This window comes from Paroedura picta, chromosome 4, assembly GCF_049243985.1.
Source record: "Paroedura picta isolate Pp20150507F chromosome 4, Ppicta_v3.0, whole genome shotgun sequence".
Classification (NCBI taxonomy): Eukaryota; Metazoa; Chordata; class Lepidosauria; order Squamata; family Gekkonidae; genus Paroedura; species Paroedura picta.
Window position 1 is genome coordinate 79,128,031 of NC_135372.1, and position 21,654 is coordinate 79,149,684.

The 21,654-nt window shown below is 42.6% G+C and overlaps 1 protein-coding gene and 1 long non-coding RNA gene across 2 annotated transcripts in view; both read left to right on the top strand.

The window, feature by feature from the left end:
* The first annotated feature begins 285 nt into the window (after positions 1-285).
* Positions 286-21,654, top strand: part of PLPP3 (phospholipid phosphatase 3) — an 86,241-nt gene continuing 64,872 nt past the window's right edge. Inside the window, exon 1 of the mRNA XM_077333602.1 lies at positions 286-930. Within this exon, the coding sequence (XP_077189717.1) occupies positions 792-930 (139 nt within the window). The 5' untranslated portion in view covers positions 286-791. The remainder of the gene's footprint in view (positions 931-21,654) is intronic.
* LOC143835629 (uncharacterized) lies at positions 937-10,062 on the top strand. Its single transcript, XR_013230281.1, has 2 exons — positions 937-2,344; positions 4,673-10,062. It is a non-coding gene; the product is annotated as an uncharacterized LOC143835629 (long non-coding RNA).

The window sequence follows — 21,654 nt, forward strand, 5'->3', positions numbered from 1 at the left end:
ATGGAGATGAAGGGAGAGGGGAGGAGGGGGCTTACGAGAGTGTGGATGTGCCTGTGCCCTCCGGGAGAAGGGTTGAACGCTGGGGGCTCTCTTGCTTGCTTTTCATGAAACCTTTCTCTCTCTCTCTCTCTCCGTTTCTCTTCTCTGGGAAAAAAATGTGGAGTTAATTATCATATGTACATGTCAGCTTCAGGAAGGGGACTGTACTTGGATAGCCCGTAAGAGCCTTTTTCGAAAAGGGGGTGGCGGAAAGGAGCTGAGGAAATAAAAGTGCGGGACCAGCCCGCTGGATCACACAACATCGCGCTGCGCTGCTCGGCTGGCTGCTGCGGCTCCCATTCATTGTGCAAGGGCATTGCAGCGCTCGCTGGCTTGGCTGGCTGCTCCGCTAAACTCCTGTGGCCGGAAAGCCCAGCCGGGATTGGTCGAATTCCAGATCACGCTGGGCAAAAAGGCTTGATTTCCACCTTTGATTTCCACCAACAATATTTGCGAGGACTCTCTGACCAGCTGGAGGGAATCGCACACTTTCTTCCCTTCTCCTTTTTCACCTCGGGAGGGGGGAGGAAAACCCACCTCGGTCCCAGATTTAAAGGGCCCACGGCAAGTTAGCGACAACAACAAAAGTCTGCGGAACAGCCAGCCCCTTCCTCCTCCTCCTCCTGCTCTCTCTCTCTCTCTCGGAGCACGAAGATCCTCGCTCGGCCAGCAGCCGGCAGGCAGCCCCGCTCCATCGCCTGGATTTGCCTCCGCTCCGAGCCGCCGTTCGGAAGGGCCTTTCTCCCCGCACGATGCAGAATTACAAATACGACAAAGCGATTGCTCCCGAGAGCAAGAATGGGGGCAGCCCTGCCCTGAACAACAACCCGACCAAAAGCAACAGCAAGAAAGTGTTGCTTATTTGCCTCGATCTCTTCTGCCTTTTCATGGGTGAGATTTGAAACCGGCCGGCTCCCCCTCCCTCCGTCTAATCCACTCTCCTCGGACGCTGCGTTTTGGTTGTCGTTGTTGGTTTTTTAAATGCCAGCCTTTGGCGTTCCGCAAACTTCTCCTCTCTCCACAGTCTCCTCCTGCCCAAACTAACCAGTCTCGCCCTCCTCGGGCCCCGCGCCTCCAAACTTTGGCTGCTCTCGCGCGCTCTCTTTTCCTGCTTTTGCTAAACTGTGCGACGAAGATCGACCTTCTCGAGCCAATCCGTTTTCCAAGGACTCCTCTGAACTTGCCTTTGTCGGGCAAGCGCCAGTTTTTGCCTGCTCTGTTTTCATGGGTTATACCTAAGCAGGGGGTGAGCGCGGGGGGGGGGGGAAAGACCACAACCTTCCCCGGCTAGTCTGGGCTGGAGTGCTCCAAATAGCGAGACCGTGAAGTGAATGTCCGACCTGCTGGCCCCGGGACACTCGCGACAGCCAGGGGCTGTGAGTGCCAAGGAATCATTAAAAGGAGGCTTTATTTGACTCTAGGAAAGCACCCGGCGAAACCGCAGGAACCTATGGGAAACCCCTCGCCCTTCTGGTGTCAGTCCAAATAAAATGGATGTCCCACCCCTGAGCAGAGCCTCGAATGTAAACACAGCATCCCCCACGCCTGCTCGCTCCGCAGGAACAGCCGGGGAAACAGGCATGCTTTTTATCTGGCTGCCCCTGCCCGAAGAATAGGTTAGGAAAGGTGGCCTCCCCCAGTTTGGTCGTGTGCCTGTATGCAGGGAAAACAGAGCAGAGATGGCTTTGTGTGCATTTTTAAAACCCAGAGGAGGAAACCAGTCCCAAGGAAAGGTGTCCTTGCTAGGTTGTCCTGAAGCTGTGTGATTGCCTCAGTGTGGTTTGTGATGGAAAGCTGTTAGTTTTAAAGCTACTTAGAAAGAAAGGAAGAAAGGAAGAAAGAAAAGTGGGTGGCTTCTCAAAAAACTTGGAAGAAGAGTTTGGCTCTAGATTTAGTCTGGTACATACTGTGGACCACCCATGGTAAGGGAGAAGGGGTGGCCATGGTAGATATTGATAGGAATGTCTACACACTACACAGTAGCCTGCAGCACACTGGATCTGATGTGACTGTTTTAGGGAGTTCCTTGGAATTGGGATTTGGAAAAAAGACTTTAAAAGAACATTAAATACAAGTCCACAGCTCTGACTAACAGCAAAAGAAAAAAGGGGAGGGGAAGGAAGCTCTGTATGATGTAGGTCTCCAGTGTGCCTGGTCAGGATCAGCTGTGCGTCAGGTGGCAACTCAGCAAAGGGATATTCCCCCATCATTTTACTTCTCTGCCTGAAAAAGTCCCACTTGCGCATTTCTACTTGCCTCTCCTCCCTCACACAAGATCCCTGGCAGGGAAAAACAGGTGGCAATGGTATGCTTGTGATCTTTCTGGGCTAAGGGCTTTTGTGGGCAACCAACCACTGGAGCATTCTGAAGATGTAGTGGGCATAGACAAGCTTGGATTGAACAGCTAAGTGTCAGCAAGAGAGCTCTGGAAATCCTCTCCACTGCTGGCTGATGTTTGCATATTATAGGACATACTGCAATGGATAGCAAAGTAACCTGTGTCACAATAGTCTCTTATTTCAGACTATCAATGTTCCAAAGAACTTTACTGAAGAAATGACTGCCATGGTGTATTTTTTAGAACCTCGTACTATAGATGACACTGAGTGGTTCATTTAAACAGTTTACTCTGGTGAAGGGGGCAGATTCAGACTGGCCTGGGAGATATTTCCTTAAACTGCATACTCTAAAGTAGTTCTGTAGACATGAATGGACTTAATCTGGTTGAAGTCCACCTGAGTTTATTTCCTTCACTTGAAGGGTTATTTTTTTTTCAGGGAAACACTCCATATGATGAAATAAGCTAGTGTCCATTACCCAATCAGGATAAGACCAATTCCACACATTGTACAGGAAGAATCCCAAGTTCGATCCCAAGTGTGCACCCAAGAGAAAGCTGCAGCCAGCTAGTGAGTCTTCATGACACTGGTGTCACAGACCATCTTCATGTTTCCTGGTATGCACTTCAAAAGTCAGTGTGTGAAGCAGCTCAGCCATTGGTATTAAGAGATTGCAGACTGGCGTCCAAGCATAGACAGATCTTGCTTCTGCTACCTGAGAATCTGGCATTGTCAAGATCTAATTTGCTTGCTGCTTTCAGTGTCACATCTTGAGGTGTATAGCAGTGTTTACTAACTGAATCCTAAAAATAGCTCCATCATATGCCTATATCCTGGCAATCTCTGCGCACACATAAAGAGATGCTGCATTTTATATCATCCTGTGATTTGGACATCTTCTCTTGTTACTGTATTATGTATCATATATATATATAGATAGATGTAGATGTAGATGTAGATGTAGATGTAGATGTAGATGTAGATGTAGATGTAGATGTAGATATAGATATAGATATAGATATAGATATGATGACCAACACTTGTAACTGAGAATTGTAATCTCCAAAAATCTCTGTGTCTGCTATTCATTTCTCATAAAAGGTAGGTAGAAAACCAATCTATTTGCTGGCAAACCACTATCAGTCAGTCTCTACCAGTTGTCATATCAATACAAAAGTGGTTGACTGTGTATTTTTAGGGGTTCACAGCTGTTGGAATTTTCTGATGAGTATCAGAATCATTAATATAAAAGCTTGGTGGGGGTAGTGGTTAGGAGGAAGTGGAGGAACTTGTACTTAGCTGAATACCTGAGCAAATAAAATTAACAATTTAGAAGTGCCTTCCTTTGGCTTTCTTCAGCAGTGGAATGATATAGGTAAGCTTATCCAGCACAGGTGGATTGTGTGGTCTTCTTAAAAATGTGAACAAAGGAAAACCAAACCATGTTCCAAGAGTTTCAAACAAAAACAATTGATTTCAGGGTCTGACATTTTTTGTTTTGCTCCACTTTAATATGATCTAGTATAGTGCTTGTTCAGTGTTTTTTAAATAATCTAAATAAAGGGTATGATGGAAAACCAAAACTAGGGGGCAGTGTGGTCTAGTAAATGGTACTATTAACCATTTGTTCAAAGGGGCTTGGGTTCTAGTTCTGTTAACTATGGGCTATTGGGAGTGAATGGGTGGTGAAATCTAATATCAATATTGAGCTGTAAACAATAATATTTGCCAATCACATGGAACTTATGTTTTGAAGCATAGCACAATAGCAGCATTACTGAAGGAAAGTGGACAGTCAGAAATATATGCCCAGAGAACAATAATCTGTGTTTAGCATCTGAGGAGCAGCATTTGCAGTAATCTAAGGTCAGCCTAAAAATACAGCACTTTATGGCCACATAACTTGATTACACGGTTGTAAGAAACATGAAGACTGTTCGTGCAAGTGAACCTATGATGGGATGCAAAATGCTCTGGCACCTTAAAACTAACACATTTGTTTCAACATGAGCTTTTACAAATATCTCTGAAGAATAGATAGGCTGTGGAAACCCTAGAGAAGTACACACCTGCATGCTCACACACCCTGAAAATGAAATTAGCAAGATGGGAGATAAAGATAACCCTTTTGAACATCTGAACCAGTGGACTCTAGTTCACAAAAGTTTATGCTGGGAGAATGTTTGATTAGTCTTTAATGTGTCTCAAGACTCTTGTTTATTTTAGAACTCTACATGTGGCTATTCAAGTTTCTAGTGCTCTAACAATTGTATTGTGTTGTTTTGTTACTTCAGACTGCTGTCTTATGCACACTTCTTTGGAAATAAATCCAGTTGAATCCAACAAGAATGAGATCACTGACTGCAAAACATGTATAGGAGTGAGCTGTGAAATAAATGTCAAATAAATAGACTTGGCGGTTTCTCTTTTGTTGTAAACTAAACGAGAAAGCTCATGTCACTGTAAACCAGCTACAGTCCAATCCTATGCAGCATTCCTGTAGTCTAAGCCTATTGGCTTCACACATAACATTGCACTGTATGTCTCTTAGAGTGCTATAGCACATTTTGTCTCTTGCTCTCTTCTAGTGTAGCTGCCCATCTGGAATATAATGTCTAGTATGCACATGTAGTGCAGCCTAGTATTTAATAAAGTTACAGAATTGCAAACAGCTTTCTCGAGAATTGCTGGCAGGCGGAAGACCCCAGCAGTTTTTTGTTTTCATTTTTAAGTTGTGTGTAACCTTCAACATTTGGTTGCTATAGGCAAGCAGGAAAAATCCATTGGCTTCCAAGAAAGAACTGAATAATGTAACAGCATGTGATTTTAATAGTCAAACACTGCCATATTTAAATGGATTGGGTCTGCTTAGAGCACATTTTTCTAAAAACTATTTGTTTGGTTTAATGGGGAAGTGTTATTCATCTGGCCCTATTAGTAGTCATCACTGTAAGAAATAGGGAGAGATTGTTGCTGTTCCTTCATATTCCTTGGCTGTAGGCAAGAGATGGTCTTGAGCAGGGGTAGTCAACCTGTGGTCCTCCAGATGTTCATGGACTACAATTCCCATGAGCCCCTGCCAGCAAATGCTGGCAGGGGCTCATGGGAATTGTAGTCCATGAACAACTGGAGGACCACAGGTTGACTACCCCTGGTCTTGAGAACACTTTCACATATTTGTGTACTGGCTAGGATTACCTTTCAGTCAGAGAGATTTTGGGAAGAGTAACCCTGTGAGTGCTCACCTGGATGCAGTCCTATGGAGTTCACTGGGATTTGCTTCTGAATAAACATAAGTGGGCTCAAGTTGTTAGACTGCCATCCTATGTATAATTTACCTGGAAACAGAAATTAGTGTGATTTCTCAGGTAGTGATTGCGACTCTGTTGTGTTAAATCTGTTCATTCTAGCCCCCAATTTGTTGTCTGTTATAAGGTGTACTTAAAATGAGGCATGTTTTTTGAAGCCACAAGTGATTTTTAAGGAAGGAAAATGTGAGCTTGTTGTTGGAGAATATGAAACTTCACATAAAAGGAATTTTGTTTACAGCCAGTAATTCTATGGCTAGTAAGTAAAGGTGATTAAAATTCCTGTTGAGCCTGAGTGCCAATTTCTCACCCCCTTCTAATTTTAAGTCAGGAATAATATTATGAGAGCATGTGAGGTAAGGCTGATTAAAATATTTTGAATAGTAAATATGTTCTTTATCACTTCTAGTTTAGGATAAAAACTGTTTGAAGGCTCCACTCTATATTGACATTAAAAATAATGGTTATAAAAAACTCCAAACCTATGTTATTACTATTGTTTGGCACAGACTACCTGGAGCCAGTTAACAGCAGAAAAATGATCCCAGCAATTTCTTATGACACAAAGAATTATGTACAATTACTATTTTGAAACTCCTCCCTTCCACTGCCCTTATCTTGTAACTGGTGTGAATAATTTTATTTTTAACGTTGTCTCTAATAATTAAGAAACCTGTTTTTTTCTAGTGATGAAAGAACAGTGGACTCTTGAAGTAACAAAGATGAGAGTCATGTTTTTAGTGAAAGATGAATGAAAATAAAGTAATTGTTTAAACTAGCAGGCAAGAAATTGCATGGTTTATATGTGCTTAAAGGTTGAATGGGCTTCATTTTTCAGTATTTTGTTTCCTACCAGGAACATCCTTTGTAATGTGATTGTGTTTACCCATTTAGATTAGGTTTGTTTACATTCCTGTGAGAATATTAAGACTTGGTTCCTAAAGAAGTTATGGCAGAGGCATGGTCCATCTGACTGCCAACTAAGATTAACTTTATTCTTTCAAAAGCTTTGTTTTTATTTACATCTGGAGTAAGGACACTAGGCAGCCTCCATGCTTTGTATACCTCTTTTCCATGAAGGCAATCGAGTATGTGCTTAAGGTCTGATGAGGTGTTTTCAGTGTTTTAGGAAGACAGTATTTAGTCTGAAAAGCTGGAGCAAGCACATGTCAAGGTCCAAGGCCAACATGCAAGGCTCTTTTGCTCTAATTACACCAGCCAGGTAGTCAACAGCAGCAAGTCCAATCCTATGCAGCATTCCTGGAGAACTGGTAATGTGGCTAAGTGAGAGGTTTCTCAAAGTGCTGAAAGTGCCTGAATCAGGGGACAACTGCAGTGTCTCATGAGTGATTTCTGAAATTAAGGATATTCCCTTAGATAAGAGACATTTAACAACTGATCATTTCGGAATGATAAATGGATGCAATTGTGTGTATGCTTACTAGAAAGCGTGTCTCATTTGATTCATAGCTCACTCTGCATGTTCATTAGTGTAGAACAAGCATACCTAAATTTTATGGTCAGTTAAAGGAAGATATTGAGCATTATACAGAACTGGTTATCCATTTGTAGCTCTAGCTTGCATGAGATCTTCTGCTGAGCTGGTGCATTGAGCCATCTATTATTCTGGTTTCATAGAAGCTGAAATCTCAAACAAGAGCCTAGCTCTGCTGTTCACAATCCTTTCATAAGACATGCCAAAGACTGAATTGGAGAACTATATGCAAAATAGATTTTTCTGTCACTGAGTTGCATGCAAATACTAGAGCTAAATCCATTTGCTGCTCAGGAGACAAATCACTATATACAATTCAGGGATCCTTCTACATTGCCAATGCAATCTTAATCAGATTTGCACCTTCCAAGGTCCATTGAAATCAAAGGGATTGGAAGGGTATAGCGCATTTAGGATTGCACTTCAGTGTAGGGGCTTCGAGTTTTCAAGCAGTCACCCAGTTAAAAAGGACAAAAACAGGTAGCTGCTTCTCCATCTCCAGAAGAGGCTTCAAGGCATAAGAGAGAGAGGAAACAGAGAGGTGGATACTGCCGGGTACTGAGCCCCGCCAGTCTGTAAATTCTATCTAACCTCTTGAATTTCATACCTTCATCTCTTGCCCTGGGCAAAATAAGTGACACATCTATTGAAATCTAGATAGGGCACGAAGAATTGATTCCCTTCTCTTGTGTGCTGCTTGTCAGATGCATAACAGGATGGAAGCAGTTGCTATAGATCCTGGGTATAATCTGATGTGAACCCTTTCTGAGCATGTTACATTGAAATGGCTATAATCTTGCACACTATTTGTTCGCTTCAGTGTCAACTATCATAACAGGAATTCTGTACAGATAATCAGTAATCCACTATACTTTAACATCTGAAGCACATGGGGGTACACTGCTAGCTAGCTATAGGGGACACTAAGGTGCTCTTGGTTACAGAAACGTATCTTGGGGATTAGCAACTCTATTGTGTGTCGGTCTTGCTTTGCTAAATGAAAGGAGCATTGGTAGTAGCTGTCTAGAATTCTTACTGTGTTCGCCTGCCAAGTCTGCTTTCGGTTAATGATGGATTGACATATAGTCCTGTCAATGCTGAACATGCTTGGACTTAGTAGAATGGAAACCGATACGGGAGAGTAGCATGGACTTCTGTGGTCCATGGAAATCCTATCCAGTTTTTCTTTGCCTTACTGTAGTCTGCTCACACATTACCCATCTTGTCCTTTGCAACAGTGAAACTTAGAATTTCTTTGTAAATGGCCAGTCTGATTTGTGGTATGCCAAATTCTGTATTGGGCATCATGGAACTATGGATTATTCTCCCATGCATTGACATTGTCCCAGGTAAAAAGTTGCCCAAATACTTGCAGCTGCTGTGTACCATACCTGTCTGGCAACATGTATCATTAGCCCTACTAATATCCCTAGCCATTACTGTCAACTACATTTCCATTTCTGATGAATGGGAGCTTAGTAGGGGAAGGGAGGGAGGAATGGCCATGAGGTACACACATGAGGTAAGATTTGAACATGGACCATTTAGCTCCATGCTCTACACATTTAAGCTTGCCATCTTTGAATCCCTAACCCTGCATAGATAAGGTTGCTATCTCCAGGAACAAAATGCTTCTGATCTAATCTTTTAAAGCTTGTGGTCTTGCCAATGAATTTAACATTTGAATCACTCATTGAGCAAAGTACTTTCTTTTGTCTGTCCTGAATTTATTGGTCTATCAACTTTGTGTGGTGTCTTAGAGTTCTAGTTTTCATCTGCCTGCCTGTCTAATTTTTCTAGATGGATCACACAATTTCTATGTACCTTACCGATAAAATGGCTTCACCAAGGGCTTGAACTGCAGAGCTGCTACATCACACTGTGCTAGAGACATGCTTTGATTTCCTTCTGTTTTTCTTAATACCTTGCCTATTTTTTAGTTTTCAGCATACCAGAGTTTATATGTTCTCACAATGTGTAGATTTTTTTGCTGGTGGGAAACTTAAGTCTCTAAAGCAGGCTTCTGTGTGAGGGTTTTGTTTTGACAGCTGTCAAAAGGTATTGGAAAGGTATACCTTTTCCTTGATTAGTAGGTGATTCTACTAACTACAAGTCTCTAACTGGTAGAAGCGCTTGTGAAATCACATGAAGTTGTCATCACTAAAAAAAAAAGACAGGTTTGAAAATGGAGAGTTTAGTCCCATTTGAATAGATCTGATTGGTGGTTTTGCCGCTCCATTGAGAACAAAATTGCTAAGGACAACTGTTTTTTAGAAAACAAATAGTTTTCTAATTACTTAATTAAATAAACCAGATTGCTTCTGAAAAATGATAGTCTGGATATTAAATCTGCCATTGGGAACTAGCCATGATAGTAGCAAAGCCTCCATTCTCAAAAGGTCAGGGGTCTGGGGATGCTGGGGATGATATCTGTTGTGTATGCAGACTTTAGAAGAAGACTTGAGACTGGGATCGTGAGCCCTCGCTTGGGTATTGCTGGCCCTTGGCTCTTAGCCAGTAATAAAAGAGACTTACAGACCAATTAAGAGCCAAACGTAAGGTCCAAACATGGGCCTTTATTAAGGGCCAATCATGTGCCTTGGCAGGATTTCTGAATTGTATAGAAGTTCCACTGCTGCTTGTCTGTTGTTCAGTATTTCTGGCTCCAGTAAAGTTGGATGTTGGAGCTGAGGGTCTGTGTCTTACTGTACCCATGGATTTAATGGTATCACCTTCTTGTAAAGCTCAATAAGCATCTATTTGGCCTTTGTCAGTCAAAAATTGATGAGCTACATGTCAGTATGGCATTTTGACAGGTTTTGCTTTCATTGAATCTAATTGACTAATAATTCTACCTGCAAAATAAAGAATTTTAGATACACATTGTTTGTGATTTCTTCTCACAGTGTGTTTGGTTAAACAAGAACCCAGTGGACGAAATAGACATGGGTGTTCAAGTGTGTGTAATTTCCCCATTAACAGAGCCTATAGTCCCTAAACCACGATGGTGCCATGGACAAGGCCACAGATGCCAGTAGTACTGATGCCTTACCATTGCTTTAGAAGTTGTTGCACAATATGAGTGCTTTGCAATAGTCTGATGAATTTTCTGTGCCTGTCATCAGGTTATGATGTACACCTCTTCCCTTTATGTTACAGTAATTCAAACCAGACACCAAAGTCCAGGTCTCTAGACCTTTAGTGATCTTACATAGCTTCTGATCTAGGACTAGAATGATTCAGACCTGAAGGTAATATAGTGACAAGCCTGTAAAGAAGGAAGAGTTTCCAACTTTGGGTTGGGATATTCCTAGAGAACTGGAGTGGAACTGGGAAGGGTGCAGTTTGGGAAGTGGAGGGAGTTCAGAAGGTATGTGTTGGCATAGAGACCTGCCATTATCTCCAGAGGAACTAATCTCTGTGGTCTGGAGTTCAGTTGTAATTCTTAGAACTCCAGGCCTCACCTGGAGGTTGGCAGCCCATGCGTGGGCATAAGAAAAAAGGACTACATTCTTTTTAAGGCACTGGCTGATGGAAGCCTTTTCATTTTGGAGATTTTCTCAATTGCTTGCTGTAAGCTTGAGAGGCTCCTAAAATGTGAAAGAGATGACAGAGACTCTGGGCAGATCTCCCAGTATTCTCCGGTGGTAGTCTGTTCTTGCCAACAGCATGAAGTCATGGTTGCCTGTCAAGTTTCAGAAATTACTACAGCCACACATGTGCAGATTAGCTCTTACCCTAGGCTGTTTCACCTGACGCAGGGGAGTAAGATTTCTTGGGCATGTTATGTCAAGCAAGAAAATTGTACAGGAAAGAGATGGCTTGACTGGAAAGCTCAGGAATTCATCCCATGGTAGGGAAACTACTGTCTGCTCCTTCCATCATCTTTCCCTCCTTGGACTGCAACATAAGAGGATGAAATCTCAGCTTTTGATGATGTTCTGTCAAGTAGCAAATCTCTTTACTATCTCCTCACTTCTTGGATAACCTGGCTTTACTACACCAAGAGCCAGCTTGGTGTAGTGGTTAGGAGTGCGGACTTCTAAACTGGTGAGCCGAGTTTGAATCTGCACTCCCCCACATGCAACCTGCTGGGTGACCTTGGGCTCATCACAGCACTGAGAAAACTGCTCTGACCGAACAGTAATATCAGGGCTCTCTCAGCCTCACCCACCTCACAGAGTGTCTGTGTAGGGAGAGGAAAGGGAAGTCAATTGTAAGCCACTTTGAGACTCCTTGGGTAGAGAAAAGCAGCATCTAAGAACCAACTCTTCTTCTTCTTCTTCTTCTTCTTCTTCTTCCAATACTACTTTTAATAAATAGCTATGGTACATAAGGTCTTTCTGCTTCTAGAATCAGACTGGAATATAGTCATGTTTGAATAGCTGTGGATATACCAGTTGTGGGTGCAGATTAGCAATTTTCAGATTTGGAAGAGGGATCTCTACTAGTTTGGCCACAGAATACTTGACAAGGGCTGAACCTGCATGGAGCTTTTATTCCAATCCCAGGTCGATTCAATCCCTGCCATCCACACTGAATGCGATTTCCATTTTGATTTTGGCCAATTTAAATTTTCCCTCTGCAACAAGTATGGTTGATCTGGAGTGACCCTACCATTTCCCTGCAATATCCTGGAGTGGATATAACCCTCAATATATGAAAGGTCAGCATGACTAAAGATGCAACTCTCTGCTTGTCCTGAACTAACTAGCTGCCTCGAGCCTCCAACATTGTAGTAAAGCCCTGATTGACCAGGGCATCAGTTCAAAGGTTTCCTCGTTCCCAAGCTGCAAGGTTTCTCTTAAAGGGGAAGCCCTAACTTCTCTCAGCAGAAGTTCTGCTGTAGATAGAGAATGCTTCATTGAATTACCTTTGGTTTCCTTTACTCTTAAAAAGCTGTTATTTTGATGTTTATGCTTATGCTGACCAGATGGAGCTCTGAAGAAAAATAACAAACATGAACTTCAAGATGGAGCTAATTTCTATAGTTGTCAAAGATAACAATTGCCCAAGTCATTGTATAAGCTCACCAATCTGAGATTGCCTAGGTAATGCTTTTAGTTGTTTTTCTTCTAGAATGCACTATTCTTTGGACAAATTGCTGGGGTAAGTAATTGGTTGCAAAAGGAGACGCAAAATTACACCACACCTTCATCTAACAGATCTCAACATGCTTTTATTGTCCACTGGACTCTATTGTAGTTGTTTTGCAAAGGCTTTTGTAAAGAAAAAAATTGTTATTGAGTAGCCCAAGGGATCTGACTGTGCCTATGCTAGTCCGCAGAGTGCATAATAATTTCATTCCAAGCTTTTTATAATGGACTTATTCAGTTTAGACTGAATCGGAGTAGATTCTCTCTCCTTTAGTGAATTGCTTAAACTTGAATTCAAAAGAGCAGAAAACGCAAAGAACGTGGAGCATGTGTGTGTCCCAGCTCTTTCTAATCTTTGAAAGCTTTTCCAGTCCCTGGGCGGGGGGCATTTTCCCTACCATCCCCCTCTCCTTCTAAAGCTGTTGGTCGAGGTCAGTTCCTGCTGCACAGAATTTGCACAGAAGCCAGAGCTAGCAGCCTTTCCCACTGTCGCTTTCAGTGTAGGCATTGTGTAAGCCTGGTATCCATGGCAGCTGGCCAAGAACTCCAAGCTAAGATCTTCTCAGCAAAAGCATTTCTGTCTCCATGGTTTTTGAGTAAAGCACTGAGGAAAGAATAACATAATCCCCACCCCCACCCCTAAGCTTTTTGTTAACTGGTAGTTTTAATGCAGTTTAACTATATTTCTCAATGGAACAAGCCCAGCAGATGCCCAATGATACGTTCTTTGCAACTCTTTTTCTTGGTATAGGACCTGATTTGTTTCATTGATGTTACTCATCATACTATTTGAGAGTAGATTCTTGGGTACCATAACATGACATTGTCCCACATGTGTCACTGGATCTAAATCCAGTATGTGCTGTTTTTGTAGATATTATCAACACCGTAACTTGGTGGAACGATATGTGCCAATTCTGAGAACAACGACAGGGACCAAATAGACCTACTGATCAAAGAGACTTATCTGCCCTCAGTGTTCATGAGAATATAATAGGGAATTCAGAGTTTGCATGCTGGTGCTATGTTGGGATGACTTCCTAGTGAAATAGAAAGGTCAATGAGGATTCCTTGAAAGTGTGGAGCATGTAAGTTTACTTAAAAATAGAAGTAAAATCACTTTTTAAAACAAGCCAAAAAATCTCAGGTCTTCTCTGGTTATGCACTCAGGTAGAAGTAGAACATTTATAGTGACAGCAAGCCAGGGATCTAGGGCAACCATTAATGATTCCATGAAAAAGGCTGGGTCTCCTGAGCCACCCCACAATGAAAGGCTGACAGATGTCTAATCAAGAAGTACTGTCTTGTTTCTTCAAGCCACACATGTCTTGGTGTAGAGGTTAAAAACAGTGGCCTCTAATCTGGAGAACTGAGTTTGAATCTCCACTCTTCCACATGCAGCCAGCTGGGTGACTTTGGGCTAGTCACAGTTCTCAGAGCTCTCTCAGTCTTTCCTACCTTACAGAGTGTCTACCATGGGGAGAGGAAGCGAAGGTAATTGTAAGCCACTTTGAGACTTCTTTGTGCAATGAAAAGTGAGATATAAAAACCAAATCTTTGTCATTATCTTCTGGTGAGGATCAGAATCAGCTCCAAGGTAAGATGCCCCCCTTTACTTTCCCTCAAGGTTGCCAAGTTTCTAGATGACTGTTCCCTCTAGGTCCCTCTCACACCACTCCTGCCCAACTTAATAACTACTTTAAAGCAGATTGCATGGTCCCCAAAGGACCCCTGGAATTTTATCCTTCTCCTATCAGCAGATACACCTTCCTCACTAAATATGTTGGCCCTTTATATACAGGCAGCAGAGTGGAAGGAGCGGATAATGAATAGGGAGTGAAGCACAGTAGTGCTAGCAAGGCTGAAGGGAGCACAATGAGTGGGCTGTGTTCATTCCAGATGTTTCCCTCATCTCTCAACATAAAATAGAAGCTGGCTCTAAAGACCCATGGTCTTGTCTGTGATCCATAGCAGATGCCCAGTGATTCTGGCCCATAATGGCAGCCCTCAAGAAGTTAACAAGACCAAAACTCTTTGGCAAACAGAGACCCTTACAGTAGCACGAGGACACACTAGTACAGTGGTTCTCAACCTACCTGATGGTGCGACCCCCTTTGGGTTGCTGAGGCTGCGGCCACCGCGGCTGCCTTGACAACCCAAAGGGGGTTGTAGGGTTGTGCACTCTTGCCGCTATGGCAGTCACGGAAGCCTGAGGTGGCCAGTGGCACAGAGAGGAGGGGTAGTGCTGGCACACCAACCAGCACCCACACGCAGGTGCAGAGTTCTGTGCCTGCACGCGGGCACTGGCTGGTGTGCCGCCGGCATTCCTCCCTTCTATGCCGCGGCGCTGGCCATCTTGGTCTTCGTGATAACCGAAGCAGCCAGAGCACACAACCCTATGCAGTGGTGGTGGTCTTGGCCACCAAAAGGGGGTTGTGCTTTCAGGTAGGTTGAGAATCACTGTGCTAGTGTGTTCCCATGCTGCTGTAAGGGTCCGTTGGGGTCACCGAGGCTGCCATGCCGCTGCTGGCATCCCCCCTGAAAGGGTCTATCGACCCCCCCCCCGAGGGGCCGTGACTCCCACATTGAGAACCACTGCAGTAGAAGGAGGCCTGCCTGTGGTGAAGTAGCCACTTGTGGACAAGGATGGTTAAAGAGGACAGGGTTGTGAACTTAGTGGACAGCTGAGGCATGCTTCTTTTAAATCACTGTTGCAATTAAGTTGTGATCCAAATCATACTTGCAGAACATAGGAAATTCACAATGCAATAAAAATTTCCCTCTGAATAAACCATACATTGGACTGTGAACATCAGTGTGATTTTTGAAAAAGTATTGGGTAGGGGGGAAGAAAAACATGTAGACGTTCCATTGAAAGAAGGCTGGCCAGCTCTTGGCCTGTTTATTCAAACAATCTATACAGGAAAACTGGGACAGAAATCTTACTTTTGTTTTCCCTGTCAATCACATCTTCTTTGACAGATGTCCTTCTGTAACCTCCACATCTAAAATGATGCAACACCTGCATCTAAACTGGTGTGCGTATTCCAAGGATGCAGCAGGATATATCAAGCCATCTTTGTGTTTGATCCTAAAATCACCTTATTCATGTTATAGACCAAAAAAAGGATCAAAATCAAAAAGTAGTATGAGGTGTAAGGATTTAGAGTTCTGTGGTCCAATTGAAAGTGCATACCATAAGGCAGGGGTAGTCAACCTGTGGTCCTCCAGATGTCCATGGACTACAATTCCCATGAGCCCCCTGCCAGCATTTTCTGGCAGGGGCTCATGGGAATTGTAGTCCATGAACATCTGGAGGCCCACAGGTTGACTACCCCTGCCATAAGGTACAGCTCCCTCCTTAGTATGGAATGTTGAAGACACCAGCAAGGCAAGGTGGTTAGTCAGAGTAAGCAAGCAATGTCCCAGCTCTCTGCATGGCAGAAACATCAACTGACATCAAGGCTGATGTTCTGCTAAACTTAGACCGTCCTTCTTCCCCAGTCCCAAAGAAGGGGGAGAATAACTAATGCACTTTCCCCCCTCTATCTGTGTTCTGACAAACACTCTTTTTGGGTCACATGTTGTCATTGTGCAAGACGGCAGCACATGGACATGAATCACGTCTTCTGCAATGGGCTTTCAAAAAGGAAGGAAGAAGGAGCCCAGACAGTCTGTGCCTTCATTCATGCTTTCACCTCTGCCTACTAAATTACCGTGGTAAACAGACAAAAAGTCTCTGTGTTATCATGAAGTACCTCGGGCACAGAGAAGCTTCTGGTAAACTTCTTCAGGGTGAGACTTGTTATCTGTTCATCTTTCCCTGAGGAAGAGGACAGATCCATGAGCTGAAAAAAATGGGCAGGCCAGAGCAGGTTTCTAACAGAAGGCTGGTGGATTCAGAACAAATGATTGAAAACTCACTAGCAAGAACCACAATTGCCACAGAAGTCCTCACCCGACTAGGGTTGGTTGTGAACTTGGTGGATTCACTTATTTGGCATAAAGTGATTCAGTTGACAAGTTAGGCTGTATTCAACTAATTGGCACCTGTGTCCCTATGCCACTTACAGTTACGCCCTTTTAAATCTATTGAAGTCTTAGAAAGATTTAACTCTGTTTGGTATCGCAGCGTGTGTGTGTCTTTTGCAGTTTGATTATATCAGTAGCTTGACAAGAAGTACTTGTATTTCAGACATCTATCAGTGGCAGGAGGTGTATTTAACTCAGTTATTAATAGCTGGATTGTGGTGCTAACCCATCTGATGCATACTGAGATCCTTTGCAGACTACATCTCATTAGGCTTGATTTTGGTGGGAATTGTGCACTTCTGTCACATGCACTACCTCTTGGCTGCAAAAACTAATGTCTGAGTAATCAAGAATTCTGAAATCTGACAACTTTATTGTGATGCTTAGACATTTTCAAAGATTCCCAAGACAGCAAACTAAGGACTGTTTGATGAAATGCAAATATCAAAGTTTGACTGTCAGACTAGAAGGGGGCTGTGTGGAGCTGATTTCTAACATCAGAAAGGGTGCGCTGATAAGGGGTGGAGGAGCCTTCGTTTGCTTGAGACGTGCCTCTTCATAGCCCCTCTCCCCAAGCACTTTTGTTTTGTTCAGCAGAGCTGCAGAAGATCCCAGATTCAAACCATGGCATCTCCATTTAAAAGGATTAGGTAGTAAGTGGTAGAAAATACTTCTACCTGAGGCCCTGGAGAACCCCCAATAGTTGAAATAGACATTGGTGAACCAGTGCTCTCATTCAATGTCAGACAGCTTCATGTGTTTATGAGCTACACCAGAGAATATGGGAAAACAAATATTTGACTACATTTAAGCTTGAGAGCATTTAAAATGTGTGAATGTGTTTTCAGTCTTGATTTTATACTTTGCAAAACTGGTCTCAATGTTGCAACATTTATTTAATCTTTTAAATCAATTGTTTTTTAACTATTTGATTTAAAAAGCTGGCAATGATAATAAATAAATGTAATAAAATAATAATAAAAATGAGTATTTCACTTTTGTAAAAGTACAGTTTGTTAAACAAAACATGTTTGGGTTAAGAGAAGTGTCTTAGGAGAAACATCCCCTTTGTCCCACACAGAAGGAAATGCGTCTTCTGAGATGGCACTTGTTGAGGCATATGCATGCATCGTCATCTGATATGATGCAAAAACTCATATGATTAGATGACTTTCTTCAGTTGAGCAATAGTGATGCTGCTGACCTCAGAGGTCAGCATCATTAGGTACCTGCCAAGCCCTAACCCCCTGGAGGGCCTACTGCCACCTTCTGCACTCCTTGGCCCTGAACCTTCGCTATGCTGTCATTGGTTACCTGTGGGTGGCAGCGTGGACTGGGTTCAATGGGAGAGATGAAAGACTGGGCAACTCTAAGGCCTACTCTAAGGAGGGGGAGCACAAAGAAATTTTTATGAAAGGGCCTCCAAAACCTGGGGCCTGCACTAGTTAACAGTCCTCCTTGTTCTGTTACGAGTAGATTCTTTCTTGGATTGATTTTAAAAAATTGTCAGTAGCATCTACTTGTGTTTGATGTGGTATTTCAGTAATATCTTTGGTCTTTAATATGGTAATGTTGAAAATAAAATATCTGAATGAGACCGTTTTCACTTGGGGAAACTCATCAGATAGCATTTCAAAGTTTCAAATCTGAATGAATGCCATACAGGATTTTGAAAGGCCTTTCCCTCTAGTTCATATTAGTGAGTGGCCCTCTCTGTCTGTGTGTCTGTGGGGGCAGATTTCTCCCTTTTTATGTTTGCTTCTTTAGAAATGTAAATGTTCACAGGTTTGGTTTATTCTTTGCTCTTACCCTACAGTCCAAGTCTGCAGCTAATTTAAAATGAGGAGGCAGTATATTTTGATACCAAAATGGTTTGGAGGGTCAGCAACATGGTCTGTGTTCTGGGCACTAACTTCACTGCCATGCTAGCCAAGAGACAGGCAGAGTGCTCTTCTGCTGTTCTTTTAATTGGGAACAACAGAGAGATGCTGGAATTTTCTTCTGTATGCATCTCACATCTTCACCCCCATGTACTTATTTCTTAGGCTTGCCATTTGCCTTCCTCCAGCAGGTAAGCGGCCATCCATATACAAACATTCCCAAAGAGCAGCAACATTTTATTTACTAGGTTGTGACATTTAGTTTGCACCCGAGCATCTGTTTTGCCATGAGCCATGTGCATGTGCTCACCCTGAGCATTTTTTCCCTGAATGGCTGTAGAGTTGTACAATTTTCTTCCCCTAATTTGGAATTGGTATCTGTTAACATATAAATATCTTATGTGAAGCAGCCCTTGAGTCTACGTATTTCAGAGCCATTGTTATGATGCCATTCAGAGTTAAATTTGTGTGTGAAAGAATAGTCTCCCTCACAATCTTTTCTCTTTAGAAGAAGTTTTGTGACAGTCTATTTTAATGGGGGGGAGTTACTAACTTGGCATGAATCTTTTACAAACACAAACCTGTGGAAAAGTCAAATAGAGTTTTGGAGAGGGAAATATTCAAGGGAGAGGTTACAAACAAGCTTTCTAAAGACTTGGCTCTGCAAGTTCTTGGGAACACCTGCCAATTCCCAGCTTTTTATTTTTGTGGCACCATAGAGCAGAAAATATACCAGCATCTATAGACCTCTGCTAATTCAGTAGCATCTTTATGACCATGCTGAACTGAACCACCGAATGCATGCTTATTTTTGATACTGCAGTTTTCACCTTGTTTGCATACCTGTTTCCCTTGACTTCACAGTCAATAAATAATGTTTCTGGAAAAGTGTGCTTGCGCACTAAAACTTGTACCTTGAATAAACTTTTGTTCATCATAAAAGTGACACTGGGCTCAAACCTTGTTCTGCTGCTTCAGCCCAACATAGTTACCTAATTGAATAAAATGAACAGTAAGCTGTGGAAACCAAATTAGGAAATTCGATTTCAATTTCTGATATATTTTATTCCATTATCCTGAATATCTTTTGCCTATTTCTCTGTGGTTGAGGGTTTCAAAGACAGAATGTTTTCATTGATGTGAACTAATATGGTAATTTTATATCAGCTGACAATTTAGTACCAATGCTCTTGATGAAGAAATGGCTGCACAAGTATTGCTAGGAGTGGAGGGGCTACGATAAATTGATTCAGCATATTTGGTCATGTAGCATCCATGCATAGCTTGTGTTGAACTGGACAGGTTAAATAGCTAGGTGGGAGATTTATGGGATCAGCTTGGTGATACAAACTTACTTGTCTTTAGACTTCAGATATGTGACTGATCTGTTTATGAACTTTTAAAACCCTAAAGGTAAAGGTAAAGATATCCCCTGTGCAAGCACTGGGTCATGTTTGACTCTTGGGGTGACGCCCTCTAGCGTTTTCATGGCAGACTCAATATGGGGTGGTTTGCCAGTGCCTTCCTCAGTCATTACCTTTTACCCCCCAGCAAGCTGGGTACTCATTTTACCGACCTTGGAAGGATGGAAGGCTGAGTCAACCTTGAGCCGGCTGCTGGGATCGAACTCCCAGCCTCATGGGCAGAGCTTCAGACAGCATGTCTGCTGCCTTACCACTTTGCACCACAAGAGGGTCTTTTAAAACCCTAGCTTAGCTTTAAAAACTAAATATTTGTCTTGGATGCTCAGTACAAATGATGTCAAGTTCCGTGTGTTTTTTGTTTACAAGAATTGCCCTCTTCTCAGTGACTCCTCACAATATCAGTCTTCAACTTGTGTCAGTGGCATCTAATACATCACAGTGCTCACATGATGCATTAGTTCACTCCCAGATAGAAGAGTGGTTGCCCTTTCAGCAGCAACTGTGTTTTCCATCTAGTGTAGTTTACCTTCTAAGTCATTACTCAAACTCAGAGAAGGAAAAATTAGCTTCAACAAGGGTTCCAGAAATGAATAACACTGGACCTTGCAATCTGTTTATACCAGGGTGGATCTTGGTGGAAACGGCAAGATAAAATTATGAAGAAAGAGTGATTATAAACACAAATGTATTGTATACAAAATAAAAAGAGTAAAAATGTAAAGAACCTACGCTAGGCACCTGAGACCTAACTCCGTAAGTAACAGATGCACACACCAACAAGACAGTACACTTATAAAAAGGTAAAAGGGAAGAAATTGAGAAGTTTTAGGGAAGGGACATACAACCTTAAGCCGAGGGCTTAGGGTCTAGAGGAGTCCAGAGTGAGATGCAGGTGAGGTCCAAGGAGCAGAGGAGGAGAGAAGCCAACAAAGCAGTTGCAGGGATGTTTGGGCAGCGATAAAACCTGGAACACTTTACAGTGATTTGGGATGGTCTTTTTATCGGGAAGAGTCCCATAGGTAGACATGAGAATCCACTTTATCAGAAACATGATTGTTCAAATATATGAAGCTTTTATTTGATTGGGCAGTTTGAAGATTACTGCTGTCAAAAGGGAGAGAATAATTGCAGGAAAATACCTGACTTCCAAGGTGGGATGATAGTTGGATAGTTTTAGCATTTTGACGAATTGGGTTTAAATGTCCTCTTGATGGCACTTCATGAGTTTATTGGGTGTCAAGAAGATTTATCAATGGCTAGATTGATTTAGTGATTCTTGCTCAACTGTCTACAACTGGAAGTGGTTCACATTGCCTTAATTAAGTGTCAGTCGGAGCCAGGGATTTGATTGTATTAGGCATACCGTGGAGCTAGGTGGATACTTCCAGAATGTGCCAGGATATTTGGTGATGTTCTTAGCATTGAAAGATTTTTGTGTTCTTGAGCAAGATACATCACAGAACTGATGGGGGCTGTGTTAAATCCTAGCATACCCTTTGTCTTCTTTCCTGGGATTTTCCAGTGCCTATATGTGACATCCCAAGTTTCAGATCCCCTTGATATTTAGCCTGCAAAGGAGGTGCATATTAAAACACAAAGTCCAAAATAAAAGAGGACCCTACTATCCAAGGATGTCTCAGCTGGAGGAAGGGGGTGGGATCTTTACCAGGTGACAGAACTCTCTTATTGCACAGCACTAAAGGAAAACCTTGATCATGTTGAGATTACGGGAGTCAGATAGCATCTACGCAAATATCTCTTATGAACCTGTGAACTTGAGTTTTTGGATTTTAAGCATAGTACTGCCATTAAGAAGAGCCTCTTGTGGCGCAGAGTGGTAAGGCAGCCATCTGAAAGCTTTGCCCATGAGGCTGGGAGTTCAATCCCAGTAGCCGGCTCAGGGTTGACTCAGCCTTCCATCCTTCTGAGGTCGGTAAAATGAGTACCCAGATTGCTGGGGGGTAAACGGTAATGACTGGGGAAGGCACTGGCAAACCACCCCGTATTGAGTCTGCCAAGAAAACGCTGGAGGGCATCACCC